A 16,350-nucleotide genomic window follows, 5' to 3' on the forward strand; every position below is an offset into this window, starting at 1 on the left:
GGCCATCAAAAAGGCCTGATCCTGGATGACCGACCCAGAAGAGCACGGTCTTCTGGAAGAGTTTAATGCTCCACTACTCGCATCAATAGAATTTCGTAAGTACGCAGTGTTTTTTCCGGTACAAGGGAAAATTCAGAATAAAAGAGAATAAAGGAAAAAAAAAGAGGAGGTGTTTGATACCGGATGATATCAAGAGTAATCTGTAATCTGGATAGAGATGGTGAAATCACCGTGCATTTTTGGAACCCATAGAGTGTCTAAATAACACAAGGAATAACTACTAGCATATATTGTTGTGTTGTTGTGTCAGGCGTATTCAAGAGTGTACTTTTTCATGAAATGAAATGCAAGGGAGAAAAAAAATTAATTTATAATTTAATTAATTAATTTTTTTGGAACAGAAATTATCAAAAAAATATAAAATTTAATCATGTTTTTGTTGAAAAAATCTTAAAAGGACAACTCTCATTATTGCTGAAAGGTTCACATATACTATGTGGAAATATTATTTCTATGTTTCTAAACTAGAAGCTCCGGAATACAACTGAGCAATCTTAACATTGCATTAAATCTTGCCCTAAGGGTCTCTTTGGTTGGAGATAATCTAGTATGAGAAAATAAATCTCATACCGAATTACTATATTTGTTATAAAAATTAGATTAGAGAAATGATAAAATAAATAGTAGACTTTTTGTTTATTTTTCTGAGAGAGAATAAAAAAATGCTACCAAAAGGTGGTTTTTATTTTCGCATGCCAGATTACCAAATAGAGGAAATCTTAAAATATCATTTTTTGATGGAAATACCCTCATTTAAATTATGTTAATATTATATTAATTATACTATAATATCAATATATTGATTAGTAATTTTTATAAATAATAATATATATTATATTTTTTAATAAATACTTATTACTTATCAATAATTTTAACATCAAGATTTATTAATAACTAATATATTTATTTATACACCAAAAACATACTAAAATTTATTTATAATAAAAAAATATTTTGTAATATATGTATAATTAGTTTAAGAATATCTAAATTAAATAGTGTTTATGTAACTATTGTACGACTCATGTAAATATATTTTAATATTTGAAATAGTCAATATTGATAGTATTAACGTAAGTAGGCTATAAATAGCCGACAAGTAGACTGAGAAAAAATATTATTACTTGAATTATTTATTTAAAAGTATAGTTAAAAATTTTATAATATTTTCATATAAGATTATTTCCAATCAAACATAGTAAAATTTATTTTTTTACAATTATTTTTTGAAATAAATAATTTTTAAAAATAGTTAGATTACTTTATAATCTGACAAACCCCAACCAAATAAACCCTATGTGTAAAGAAAACTTGTGAGCTAGCTCAGTCTTTCCGTCATCGTTGATATATTTTGGAGTTTGGTAATTATCACTGTTTGAATTGGACCTCTTAATTGAAAGACTATGTCTACCGGAAGATTTTGAAGTGATCAAGTTCCTGCATATACATGGGTATTCCCAACATTGAATTGATACATCTAAGAAAGTCAAAAAGTAATACATCATGGAAAGCACTAAGCAACTTCGCCTCGCCCATCCATAAATGATCTCCTAAGTGGTCAGCAACAAAAGAAGCACCTGTGGGTCGGTTACTTTTTCTTTTTTTTTCTTTGATTGATTTCCAAACTATAGATGGAATCGTCTTCTTTATTCCTTTTTGATGAAAGGATGGCAGACCGAATTCTCTTTTCCATTAAACTCTCTCCATGGCATGTCACTGTTGCTCCGCATCTCAGCTGACCCTTCACAGTCTTTCTATCTCTTTTGCTTTGTTTTCGGCTTTCCTTCACAAAAAAGAAACAGCCTTGTTTCCACTTCCCACTAAGGCCCTGTTTGGGGGAGCTGTTGGCAGTAGAGCTGTTAGAAGTAGAGCTGTTGGAAGTAGAGCTGTCTGAAGTAGAGCTGTTATAAAAAGCTGTTTGCTGTTTGGTAACTACATTCGTAAAGTGTTGTGGTACTTTGTTTTGTGTTTGGTAAACAAACTGAGAAAGTATTTTGTATGACAAAATTACCATAAAGGACATTGCATAGTATTATACAACAGAACATAATAAAACATAACATAAATTAATACATAAATATACGATATAGTATAATATTATTGTAATATAAAATAATATTATGTTAATATAGCATAATAGTAATATAATTATTAGAGTAAATTAATATTTGGTAATTTAACATAATATTAAATTATTTAACATAACATATTAATGTATTATGATATAATGTAATATATATTATATTTATAGTATAATACAATAATAAAAGTATAAAATATTATAATTGTTAGTATAAATTAATTTCTCATAATATAACATAATATTAAATTATTTAAAATAATATATTAATGTATTATAATGTAATGTAATATAATACAATATTTATAATATAATACAATAATAAAGGTATAAAAAATTATAATTATTATTATAAATTAATTTTCATAATATAACATAATATTAAATTATTTAAAATAACATATTAATGTATTATAATGTAATGTAATATAATATAATATTTATAGTATAATACAATAATAAAGTTATAAATATTATAATTATTAGTATAAATTAATTTTTCATAATATAACATAATATTAAATTATTTAACATAACATATTAATGTATTATGATATAATATAATATGATATTATATTTATAGTATAATACAAAAATAAAGGTATAAAATATTATAATTATTAGTATAAATTAATTTTTCATAATATAACATAATATTAAATTATTTAACATAGCATATTAATGTATTATGATATAATATAATATGATATTATATTTATAGTATCACACAAAAATAAAGGTATAAAATATTATAATTATTAGTATAAAATAATTTCCCATAATAATTTTTCATAATTTTTCATAAAATAATTTTCCGCGGTCCAGGGGCTCTTCTTTGTGGTCCACGCTCGAGGAGGACCTCAGCGTGGGCCGCGAGGTTGATGATAAAAAAAAACAATAGATTGATTTTGGAAGGTATGGAAAAGGATTAAAATTTTTTTCTTCTAAAATGTGGTTGAAGAGATGCATACAAAAATTGAAAAGAAAAATACATTTTCTTACGAAAGGGAGTCTGACGGCTAGGGTTCTTGGCTCCAGCAGATTTTTAGGTTTATAAAGGGACAAACTATGTAATTATGTTATTTTAATATGGGCATTTTTGTCAAAAATACAGCTTTCCAAAAATGCTGAAACAGCTTCCTCCCAAAAGCTCCAAATTGGAGCTTCCTCCCAAAAGCTGTTTTCAGCTTCCCGCAAAAGCTGAAACAGCTTTTTGAAAAATTTACCAAACACAGTTTTCCATCTAAAAATACTTTTGGAGGGCCAGAAAGTACTTTCTGACCCTCCAAAAGCTCCCCCAAACAGGGCCTAATACATTTCTTAACTACTACATTAACCACATCACACTCAAATCTTTTCTTCGCGATAAACTTCACCTCCACTCCAAACTAGTGGTCGTATTTGACGTAGAATCCACGAATTGTTTCCCTTTCTAACGTCAGGATGCTAGTAACAATTTACAAGACACAAACCTATCAGGCGCGAACATTAAAGTTCGATGGGATGGTGATGGATCGACCACTGGACCAGGCCTAGCTGAAATCCAAAGCTACTCGAATGATTGAATGGCCGGTTTGTCTTCATTCCAGTATTTTTTCTCTGTCGCCAGAATTATATAACTCCATCCCTTTTCGACTTTATTCTTTGCTTAGTCTCTTGAAAGGCATAAGATAGGCTCAGGTTCTTTTAAGACTAGGTAGCATGAAACCCGTGAGATTATAAAGAACTCAAAGTATATATAAACGAATGAAATATACAAGACAAAGGATCTCTTATATCAAATAACTTCCTCAAACTAAAATGTTGAAATCACCTAAATTTGATTCTATGAGGTACAAAAGCATGGGGTCAGTCACCAGCCTCGTTATCAGATATAATCGACACCATTAATGTCTCCAACAAGCTGCACCCCGACCATGCCTGTTCACCAAACAGAACAAAGAGAGGTCCCCCTCAGTCCAATTGCTACCTAACCAGTGAGCAGCCAACTCAAATTTCCAACACAAGAAGAACCTCCAAGAAATAAAAAATACCCACACAAAAGATAAGAGAAGAAGGAAAAGGATTCCTTAAGCTATCAATAACATCAACATAAGGTATTCATCCTAGACACAAACGCCAATCCCCTTCTGAAAAACAGAAAGAAAAACAATTACATGTGCTATGGAGAAAAAAAAAATACAGCATGCACAGTTTGCTTAATCATAAGAAATGAAAGAAAAATAAACACCTCCCATCTCACAACCAGACAATTAGACACCAGATTCATTCGCCCATGAGTCCATGCCGGCCGCGATCGGTCGTAACTCAAGTCTCAGACCCAGAGGGCTTGGTCCCCTCGATGGAATTGGTTCTCCTTGAGGACTGGTCATCACCATCATCCATGCTCTGGTCTTGCTGCTGGCCTCGGTCTGCAGCTCCAATGCTGGAATTGCGGATCTCCTCAATCCGGACCACCACCTCCGATATCGTAGGCCGCCTATCTGGATACTGAGCAGCACAGTCTATAGCAAGCTGCAGGAGCTGCACCATCTCCTCCTCGACATTCTGATACCGCAGCAGCTCCAGATCAAACACCTCCGATGTCCACTCCTCCTGAACAACCGATTGCACCCACCTCGGGAGGTCGACGCCCTCATCATTGAGGAGGGCTTGTGCTGGGGCCTTGCCAGTGAGCAGCTCCAACAGAAGCACTCCAAAGCTGTACACATCGGCCTTCTGGGAGACCTTCTGCGCATCGGTGACCTCTGGAGCCCGGTATCCAGCAACGCGGGTAGGAGCCGAGGCTGGACCTACAAGGAGGGCAAGCCCGTGGTCCGACACCCGGGCTTCATATGACTTTGTCAGCAAAATGTTGGATGACTTGATGTTGGCGTGAGAGGCTGAAGGGCCCGTCGAGTGGATGTACTCAATGCCACGGGCTGCGGCAAGAGCAATGCTGGATCGTGTGTCCCAGTTGAGAGGGGTCCGACCAGATCCTCTGTTCCCTGCATGATTGTTGAATGAAATGGAGATAAGATAGATAACCTGAAAAAATCCTGCGAATGCATGAAGCAATCTCATGCATGACATACTGCAAGCAGATACGAACACAGAATTGTGCGGTTTGAGAAATGAATCTTAAATTATGCAAAGACCAATAGATTTGCCTGTAAAATGTCGCACCAAGAACAATGTTTCGAGATTCTCATTCCATGAATTCGCATCAGCAAATAAGAAGGATTAATAAAACAAGTCACCTACGATCTTCGAATACATACAAGCTCCTAATGACAGAATAATGTAATCAGTAACGCCTCCATACTGTCCAGCATATATTTTCATGCATGCACATCTTCAAAAATCATGACCGGAGTATATTGATAAAGAAGAAGAACACAACATATGACATAATATCCAAGGAGAGAACCAAGCAATTCAGTTCAGCCGTGCGAATTTAAGAGAAGATCCAAACTCAAATCTTGTCACCATTTTCCATTCACAACATGAATACAAGAAGAATTGCAGTGATATTACTAAAAATCCTTCGCATACACAAACAGTTTTTGGACACATGAACTAAGCAAAACAAACATCTAAAGCAACACCTTGTCAATAAAAAACTTATAATCACTCGAATTAACGCACCATATCCAACAATAGATCTACATTATCCATTTGAATGGCAAAAAAAAAAAAATCAAAATAAAAAACCCAGGCAAAGGTCACACCCCCTTGCCCAGAAAAGGAGGACATAAGTGGTCAGCAGAATTGTAATAAAAGAAAAGAAAGCTAGAAGGTGGAGCTCACCGTGCAAGAGGGCGGAGAGGCTGCCCATGGGCATGTAATCATAGACAAGAAGCTTCTCGTCCTTGCTGTAGTAGTAGGCCCGGAGGGGCACCAGATTGGGGTGGTTCATCGCGCCGACGGCCTCGATCCTCTCCCGGAACTCCTTCTCCGCAAGATTGACGTCCTTGAGCCTCTTCACCGCCACCGTCGTCCCCATCTCCAGCACCGCCTTGTACGCCGTCCCGGACGTTCCCTTCCCCAGTACTTCCGCTGAAGCTCTTAATAGATCTTCCAGATCGAACGGCCTCTCCCCGCTCCCGAAAAACACTAGCTTCTTCCCCGCCGCTTCCCCCTTCGCCGACGCCGCGGCCGTATACGAGCTGGCCCCGTTCCCATTCCCTCCCTCCCCTGCCCCCCCATCCCCCCCCGCCGCCGCCACTTCCGGCGGCTTCGCGCCCACCGGCACAGCTTCCAGCGACCTCGTCTTACCCGCGCTGCTGCTCCTCTTCCAACAGAGAAGGACCACCAGGATGAGAATGATTAAAACTCCGGCGGCGGCTCCGATCGCGATTCCGGCTATCGCTCCGCCGGAGAGTTTCTTCTTGTCGTGCTTCGCCTCGCCCTCGACGCCCGCCGGGCCCTCCGCCGCCGGCGACGGCGACGGCGACGGCGGGATCTCGCCCGGGCAGGGGCCCAGCGGCCCGCCGCAGAGCCCTGTCTTCATGAACGCCTCTGCCGGCATTTTCCGGAGCTTGGACGGGATAGATCCGTTGAGCTGGTTGAATGATACGTTAAACCAGGCCAGATTCGGGAGGTTCAGCTCCGGGATCTCGCCCGAAAGCCGGTTGCTCTCGAGGTAGAGCGTGCCGAGGCGGGTGAGGTTGTTGAACTCCTGCGTGACGCCGCCGGAGAAGTCGTTCCCCGCGAGGTTAAGGCGGACGAGGTTCTGAAGCGAGAACAGGAATGCCGGGATCTCGCCGGAGAAGCGGTTGCCCTGGAGGTAGAGGTTCCGAAGCTGGGAACACTTGGCGAGGTCCGCCGGGAGGCCGCCGGAGAGGGCATTGTAGCGGAGGCTCAGCGTCCGGAGCGCCGTCAGGTTGCCGACGGTGCCCACCGGAATCTGACCCATAAGGCCGACGGCAGGGAGGCGGAGGACGGCCACGCGGCCGGCGACGCAGGCTACGCCCAGCCACGAGCACGGCGTCGTGGAGTCATTCCACGGGAGCACCGCCCGGCCAACGGAAGAGCGGAAGGCGAGGAGGGCGGCCCGGTCGGAGACCAGATCCGGTGCTCCGCCAGGGATGGAGGAGAGAAGAAAGAAGAGGAAGAAGAGAGGGGAAGCCATGGGGGCGGTGACCGGACTCCGGGGTCACTTGAGACTAGCTCATGGAGCACTCACCCACTTGGAGAAGAGGAGAGAGAGAGGGAGACAGAGGACAGAGTAGCCAAGTTTGGAGGGCTTGCCCCGGTACTATAGAACTCCAGCTTGGCTCCTTGACCAATCGATTAGTCGCTTGAAAAAGTAAAGTTTGCTAAGCGGAGATAGTTTAAGGTTTTTTTGGCCAGCAAGATATATTATATATTTCTAGCGTAAATACACCCATAAACAACCTGCAAATAAAAAGCCGCATAGGTTACCATCTAATCAACTATATTGTTGCCTCTACGTAAATGTAAGCTACCTCAAAAGAGCCTAAGGAACCCCCCCCCCCCCCCCCCCCCCCCCCCCCCCCCCCCCCCCCAAAAAAAAAAAAAGGCAAGGATTTTTTTTTATGGAACTCTCAAAGAGAAGCCTAGATGAACTCAGAGAGCTAAAGAGAGGCTTTTTTAGTTTAGAGCTTTGCAAGATATTTTTGGAAGATATGGTTATTCTTAGTCAGCTAGATAAGGACCATAAGGTATGCAATGGAACACGTGAGGATCACCACCTATGCTTTCTTTTGTAAGATTTCTCTTTTATTGACTGAAAAAATTGTTAAGAGAGAGAGAGATGGGATGACATTTTTGTCCTCCAACAAATTCTTATTACAATCGTTCAACAACCAAATATTGTTTCTGTGCCTTGAGTACCACAGATTTAAGGTTTCTTTATCAGCTACAACTTTACATGTACAGTGGATTTATCATTGAAGAACTAAATTAGGTCTAATGGCAAATTATTTATTTATAGCTTTTTGAAAATAATATTAATTTTATAAAAATTACTTAAGTATTTTTATATCATTTCCAAAAACAATAATTTTATCTCAAATTTATTGAGCGAAATAGATTTTTTAGCTTAAATCGAACAAACTTCGATTATGCGAGATAAAGAAACTTGAGAACATTTAGATATTGAATCAATGGTCAGTGATGAAATCAAAATGGAACTTGAAACACTCCATGTGAAGGAAATAAATTTTTGAGAACAACAAGAAAATTCGAAAACTAAAAGATGGCACGTTTCAAGAAGGGTATATCCATTTGCATAACAAAAACGTGGATGATGTGTCTTAGGTATGAATATTAATTAAAATGATGTTGTAACAATGTAGGGGTTCGTCATATAATGAGGAGGCTTTGTGGATTAAAGCGATAGTCTGGCCCTTAGTGCAACGAAGTTCCAAGTTTCGGTCTCCTTTTCACGTGCCCCAACGGTTAAAAGGATAAAGAATTACCGCCTAGAATTTGTCTCGCCGAGGCGCGGGGTAATTTCACGTTCCAATTATAACCGCCCGATCACGATGCGTCACGGACTGACGAAACGGCGTCCGTGTCCCTTGTCGTTTCGCAAAACGACGTGTCAGAAAATTATTGGCCTCAGAGATACGGGAGGCTGTCGCTGTTCTTTTCCTCGCGGCTGATGGGAATGGGACGGCGGTTCGAGGGCAGACGTCGGAGTTGGCGGTAGTAGTCCACGCTCCGACCGCGACCATGGCGAAGGAATCGCCGCTGCATTGTGCCGTGGGACTTCTAGAAGCATCTTGCTCTTTTTTTTTTTTTAAAAAAAAAAGAAAAGACAAGAAGGAGGTTGTTGATCAGGACCGTTCTTTGGGACGTGATGCTACCATGGCCGTTGCATCCGTGGGAGCAGGAGTACATGTCTCTCGAGAGATGCGCCGCCTGACGGAGACCCGAGGGACCGGAGGAACGTGGGTGGGGGATGACGTGGGACACGCGAAGAACCCGGGATGACGAGGAGACGAGGTGGGCCACCACGCCTGACAGCCAACCAACCATGGCTGTTTTTTTTGGGGGGTGGGGTGCACAAGCCATGTGGAAGGGACACAGAGAACAGCTGTTCCAAATCCCGTTGGACGGCCATGATGGCGGTAACATCTACCGCACGATCACGTCTTAAGCGTGACTGCAGGATTAGCTGCGGTAAGAATTGATCGGCTTCATACTGGAAAGTGATGGTAAAATGTGGGTAGAATTCAAGCCCGTCATCCTACTCGTAGCCCTTTTTTGAAAAAATCTTTTCCCCGTTTTTAGAGGGAACTCGCAGTTGGGGGAATTAAAGCAAGCGGTCGGTAACTTTATTTTAACTCTACTTTCCGCCGTTGTTCCCAAAGGAGACGTGAATATAGAAATGGAACATAGGATGCCCTTAATGATGCAGTAGGGTCCACCACCGCTCTGTAGCATCTACGCACGTGATTAGAGATCATAAATTCTCTTGGTCGGGTACAAACAGTCCTAAAAACCATTACCTCGCGCCTTTTTGCGGGTACCGCAAGGGTCGGGTGGAACATGGGTCAAATTTAATACATGTCAGGATCAAAAATCCAACATATATATATATATAATATAAAATATAGATTATATTTTTTAAAAAAATATATTTTTTATACTTAAAATATACGCATACACTCATTTAAATTAATAGCCTTAATGAAATAAAAAGATCAATTTTTTTAAAAAAAATTAGAAGAGAATACACATTTTTCTTACATCCTCATATGGCTGTTATGCCACTTAAGATTATTTTGATTATTTTAAAATTTTTTCTGGCATGTTATTTGAGTTCTATTAAAGACTAATAGTTTGACCAATATTTTGTTAAATTATGGATTAAAATGTTGAATGAAAATAAATGTTAGAGAGGATAAATATAGATTTTTTAAATTATTAGATGTAATTGTAATTAAAAAAATTTTATAATTTGTTTTTTTATTAAATAAGTAATCTGATCTGATTTATACAATTTTATCAATAAAGAGGCCAAATCATGTTAAATAGAATTTAATTGGATTAATTAGGTCTTAAATAAATTAAATGTATTAGTTGGGTGTTAAATGGGTCCAATCAAAATTTGACACAACTATTGAATAGATAGAAATATGTTAGGGCTCTAAATCCGAACATTATTTGTCTAACAAATAAGTTAGGTTAGGTCGATCTAGTTATGACTCAAACTCATTTATCCTAATCTGAAATCATTTTAAGCGAGCCGAGTCGGAGTAGGTCATAAATTACCATTTTTGTGCACCACCTTCTAATTGCTGAGATGTATATCACTATGGAGGTGTAGGTATTTTATCTTTCGACGATCCAAATAATCTAACCCTCTTGCACATGCTGGTTTCGTTGACTCAACAAGTTGGCCGGCAGTAGGTATATAATGCAAATTATTTTAGAAAAGCTATTTATGCACATCTTGCTTTTAATATAAAAAAGTCTAAAATTTGGGCAGGGTATCGACAAGTGGTGGGGGCGAACTTATTAGAGGGGATCACAAGAAGTAGCAGCTCCCCTCATGCAGCTACTGTGAGTCCTCATGCTTCCGGTATGTAGGAGATTTTTTTTTTTTTGAGAGAGAAAGGAGGCCGGAAAGAGCCGCCCGGCTTTTATTAATGTAGATAAAAAAATTACAAGATCAAAAAAAGTCAGCAGAGTTGAGTTGTTGTTACAACAAGATTAATCCAACCACCTATATATTTTAAGATCAAAGAAGCATAAGAAGGAACATGATAGCTAGATATTGTAGAGGAGATACTGAAGACAGTAAAATGGATGGAAGAAGAAATGAAGTTGGAGACCTGGGTGAATTTTGATCATCCTGTTTAGAAATAGATCATGATGTACGTAGCGGAAATAGAGTTCTCACTTCACTCTAATTCCATCCACCAGCCTCCTTTTGATTCTCACATGACAAACGCGAGGCCCACAACATGCCTGCCTCGGTGCATGCGGTGTGTATACGAAGAAGGGATATGGAAGAATCGCACACTCAAACTCATACTTGCCCAACAGTACCTGTGTAAGCGTGTGTTTAGTACCATATCGGTTATTCGTCAAGAAGATTTTGGATATTTATATAGGATTAAGGAATCTAAAAATTACTTTTCGATTAGCTTTTTTTTAGATGAGGTTATTTTGCGAAGGCATTTGGAAGCATTTTTTGGGACTTTCTTTTTAAGCTTCTCAACAAGAGAAGATTCGACCAGCAATGGGTTGCTTTGATATTCTTTCTTCTCTGTTCTTCGAGCTCATCCCTTATCATTAATAACTCACGTGGAAGATGGTTTCGAAACTAAAAAGGGCTAAAACAAGGTAACCCACCATCCCCCCTGCTCTTGATTCTCGTGGCAATAGAATCTTTAAGATTGCAGGTTCTGAAGGCCTTATCTCTAGTACTAGATTGTTTGAAGTCACTGGTTAGTTCCAGTGCCTACAGTTTGCTGATGATATGTTGATTTTTTGCAATGGCAATAGTAGTCATCTAAACATGCTCGAGTTTATTCTATATGCACTCAATGACTGATTTAAAGATCACTAGTTTGGACAGTGACTTTAAGAGTGGAGGTGATTTAGGATCACTGCCATATAAGATTATTGAAGTGCAACTAAACAGAGTGATTCCGTCATCTTCTTTCACATCATCCTTGGTTTTGGGTTCTCATATCTACTGGTGCCCGTCTTGTAAGGCCGCAACTCACGTGAGGCAAAAAGCCACATAAAAAGGCATAATACAGCTTGCATGTCGCTTTAACTTCTCCACAGAAACCTTGTGATGGGTGAGTTTTCAGCTTGCTCAACTCATGCATGGAAGGAAAGGTCACACTCAGGAGGTGAACAATGGAAAGATAAGAGACTACTTTCCTCTAGCGAAGCATGTTTCACCTTATCTCCGTCACTTTGGGACCTTCCAGTAGCCCTTCTTCTTACCAAAAAGAATGGCCCTTCTCCTTTGAAGTTCCAAGGCAAGACAAAAGTTGTAGGACTTCGGGTATTCTCCCTCATTTTTTTAGGGCTCGTTTGGTTCGCGGAAAGTATTTTTCCTCCTACAAATATAATTTATAAAAAGCAGATTTTTAGAAAGAGGATGCCTAAAAAAGTACTTTTGGCATGTTTGGTTGACAACGAGAAAGTGACAGATTTTCAGAGTGCTTATGTTTGGTTGACCATCCACTATTCTGAGAAAGTTATTTATAATTTCTATTGTACCCTTAATAAAAATTAGGTTTTTAATACCTCTTTAATGCTGAAGGACTTTTTTGAAAAAAAAATAAAAATGGAGTGATTCTCTGGAAAAGTAATTTTTCCATGTTTTTTATATAAAAAATTTTTCCATGAAATGTGGGAATCATATTTCAATAGGAATACAACTTTTCCATTTCTCTTCTTTAAAAACTTTAACCAAATAAGAGGAATCTCGTTACTTTTTTATTGACCATACTTTCTCTTTCTTTTTCGCGAACCAAACGAGCCCTTAATTTTTTTTTTTTTTTGTTTAATTCAAAAATTGGTATAGGCCAACAAAGTTAAGGGAGAGGGTGGATACCGAGAGGCCATTTTGGACCGCGAGCACGCAATGATTCGTCACCATTCACGCAGCCCAAGGGGTTTCACATCCCAAGTTACACAGATCAATGGCTCCCATGGGAAAGGAAGTTATAAAACAACTGTAACTAATCCACATAAAAGCTGCCATATAGAAAGACGCGAAATATGGTCCACAAGCAAGGATGGCAGCCTAACGAAAGTAGCTGCTTAGTTATTACCTATGGGATACTTCTTTAGATAGCCGTATGATTGATTACAAATCATCTAAACAGTCATTATTATTCATAGAAGATTATATCTTTGGGTTGAGATTAGGTAATGAAAGAACTCATCAAGCGAACATTGTAATAGTAATATAGCATCAACCTCCATATTAATATAGAACTTTTTCTGTATGTCACTTATTTTGCTTGTGGAGTGAATGATTCCATCATTGTGTCAACCGAGAGACATCACCTATTAATTAGAGGTCAAGATTTAACAAGCCAGCAAATACACTCAGGGAAGAAGCCCCATTCTCAGATAGGCGTGGGTATATTTAGTATTTGTTCGCTGATATCCAAACCAATTAGCTGATCGATCACTGTGATCTCTACGTAGAGCCCTGTGCATCTTAACTAGGCTTGCAGCACGCAGGCCTTCAACTCAAGTCTAAAACAACCACTTAACAAAATGGAACACAGAAGAAAATGTAATGGCAGGGCATCCTAGACCAGCCTCTCAAGTCACAGCATTTGATATGTTGAAGTAGTTTTTTTTCAAATTACATGAATAATCGAAGGCCACGCTTACACCTTCCAGGCTTTCTCCTAGCAATAATATCCTGCAATAAACAAGGATCAAAATGAATCATGCATGTAGATTATTCATGTTGTTTCCTTATTTTCTTTCCTTCTTTTCTTTCGATCGCAACATCATGTGAAAAAGAAGTGCGAAGGATCAGCACCGGAAGCAACTAGCTCAGAAAGATGCAGAGTTATGAATTGTCATCCCATACATTTTATTTTCACTCATCAGCAACTCCATGAACATGAAAAGCTGTGGACAGTGAATATAGTTTCTTAATTCATGGAAGTAGACAACTGTAAATTGTAGCATCAATCAACATAGCTAGAGATCCTATTCCCTCTGTTCATTGCCATGCCTGGAATGCTACACTGGCACAATATTTTAGTGGCTAAATAACACAGATCTATATTTCTAAGATCTTACATATTTGCATATTAAGATTGTGTCAATAGGATAAGTCTCATAATTACAAGTGAAAATCCTTCCCCCCTTCTAAGTTCGGATTTTGGTACATGTTTCTAATCATCCTAAGCAGATGGTAAGGAATCTTATTTGCTTTGCATTAAAGCCATTTAGAGACCATGCCAGAAACTTTTCAGAGTTCCAGCTAAGGATAGTTTTCTTAGGTACGCAGTTGCAGTATCACAATCACCTTCCATACACATGTTTGAGTGCTCTGCATTATTGGTTGCTATCAGTCTTGCCTAGTTAGGGCAGGCTTAGAAGCATATAAATGAAGAGTAGGATGAGGATCCTTTGCAATGAGGTTTTTGTACCATAAAGTCCTTCACCACCGTGGATGGCCGCCATATCATCCACCTCGGAGACAGACAGCTCTCCTTCATCACCGCGAGTGTATCGCACTAATGGTGCCTCGCAGTATTCCAAAAATAAATGAGAACCATCCATCTTCGAGATAGATGATGTAGGGGCTATTTGTGATAGCGTCGGACTTTTCTGTTGCATTGTAAAGGATCCGAACTCATGAAAAATATATATCTTTAAGAACTTAATGGGGATGAGTGAAGGAAATTCGACAAATTTATGGAACTAGATAGAAACATAGGATCAATGCAATGTTCGTCTTCCATTTTTGGATATTAAATAGTTTCCATTAAAAACCAAGGACCATAATACCAGAAAACCAATTTGTACTTATCCCTCCCAAACAACTTGATATACATGGCAGGCAGATACGACAATTTATATCACCATAAGGAAGCCAATTTTTCTATAAGAGCGTTAAAATCATCTCAGGGACTTAGAAATTTTAAAATGCAGAGTCCTGTAGAAAAAAGTTTGACCTCTTCTCTTGGTTATCAGGTTATGTGAAGTAATTCATTTTCTATGTTATTTATGTAAACTTAATATTTCAACCCAATATATGAAACTACATGAAAATGTATGATTCATAACATGAGCATTAGCTTGACGGTCATAGGGTCAAGGGCTTGTGTCTTGAAAGGCACCATCCTTAAAACATTTTTTGATCTTGCCATGAGTTTCCCAAGGAAATATCCAAGGCTCGAGAGCTAATGCCGAGGTTCAATCTAGAAAAAAGTTTTTATATAACTAATAGTGAGTTGAAATAAGATCCACATATAAATTCCATGTTACCAGAAGTTAGAACAGCCAGCTGGAATATTATAGGTTCTCTGGGTCATTTGATCGATACTAATGAAGGAGTCTTTTTTTAAAAAATTATGCAACAATAGAAGGTGTTATGTAAAATTCTATTTGTCAAAAATAATCTAATCATTTCAAAAAATAATTAAAAGTTTTGATTAATGTATATATGTTGTATCAAACAATATTTCTACTATTATAGAACAATCGTAACAAATCCTGAATCAATAGAACTAATTGAACTTTGAAAACAAGATTAGGCCTAGTTTTATTTCAGGGCTTGATCAACAATCTCATTGCATTTGAGAACTCCCAGAGCTTAAATATTAACTAACTTAGATGGTTTGTACTCCAGGCTCGAACCAGTATGGTAGAATTTGGCAAAATACAACCTGAATTCCCGTTGAATTGAAATGCACTTAAATAACTAAACCTGGGATTTTTTTTTTTTACTATTTTAAAGATAAATAAGCCCCTAGTATTTGGTTTCCTCAAACTTTTTTTATGGCTTTGATCACCACAACAAGTTAAACGAGAGAAATATTATTGTGTATGCATCGCTTGGTCCATGCAGCATGGCTGGAATATATGACCTGTATGTGTGGATCTAATTTCATGCTATTGTGCAAAGGGAAGTGGAACGCAACTGTGAGCATGTAAGACAACGCTAAATTCAATATTGGATGCATAAATGGAACCCTTAAAGTCCATCTACTTTTCCCTTGTTTAAATGACCTTTGTAGTATAACATATAGTGCAAGCTACACATACCCGAACATACATACATACATACATACATATATATGTAATATATGTATATACACTAAATCATGCACATCTACATGTGGCACATTTGACGCGTAGCCATGCCTTCAATAATTTTGGATTCTGTTTATACCGGTTTTACGGGTACTAGAAACACCTCCAACTAAGATTGCGTTCGATTGATGTACAAGTTAAACCATATCAATTTAGATTTCATTTTAATTAAATAAGATTTTGCAAGCCTTCAACCCTAGCTCAAACTAACTTGAAATCAGATTGGCTTTCGTAGGCCAATCCAAACCATGGTTCAATTAATAAGCATCCGAACCGTCCCACTTTTTGGTTTGGCTATCCCAAGCTTAACTTGAACAAGTGTCAAATCATACTATGAAGTCTTGGGCAGCAAGTCAACCCCGACGAGTCCATTTTGGAAAAGAAATTCAATCTCCATCACACCGCAAGGTTGATGGAAGAAATCATCTGGCAATCGTAGA

At 38.3% G+C, this 16,350-nt stretch overlaps 1 protein-coding gene across 1 annotated transcript; it reads right to left on the minus strand.

Annotated features, from left to right (window-relative positions):
• Positions 1 to 4,185: 4,185 nt before the first annotated feature.
• Positions 4,186 to 7,426, minus strand: LOC103701099 (probable inactive receptor kinase At1g48480). The gene is made up of 2 exons (XM_008783072.4): positions 5,930 to 7,426; positions 4,186 to 5,127 (listed from the first exon to the last, which is right to left on the minus strand). The coding sequence occupies exons 1-2, from the start codon at positions 7,251 to 7,253 to the stop codon at positions 4,448 to 4,450; spliced, it is 2,004 nt and encodes a 667-aa protein (XP_008781294.3). The 5' UTR covers positions 7,254 to 7,426; the 3' UTR covers positions 4,186 to 4,447.
• Between the last annotated feature and the right edge of the window lie 8,924 nt (positions 7,427 to 16,350).

The sequence above is a fragment of the Phoenix dactylifera genome, chromosome 9, assembly GCF_009389715.1.
Source record: "Phoenix dactylifera cultivar Barhee BC4 chromosome 9, palm_55x_up_171113_PBpolish2nd_filt_p, whole genome shotgun sequence".
In the NCBI taxonomy this organism is placed as follows: Eukaryota; Viridiplantae; Streptophyta; class Magnoliopsida; order Arecales; family Arecaceae; genus Phoenix; species Phoenix dactylifera.

What these genes read in the sequence shown, in the direction of transcription:
- LOC103701099 (XM_008783072.4), bottom strand. Translation starts at nt 7,253, where the DNA reads ATGGCTTCCCCTCTCTTCTTCCTCTTCTTTCTTCTCTCCTCCATCCCT. An exon ending in CCTCTCCGCCCTCTTGCACG is followed by an intron (nt 5,128 to 5,929) that starts GTGAGCTCCACC and finishes ACAATCATGCAG; the next exon opens with GGAACAGAGGATCTGGTCGG.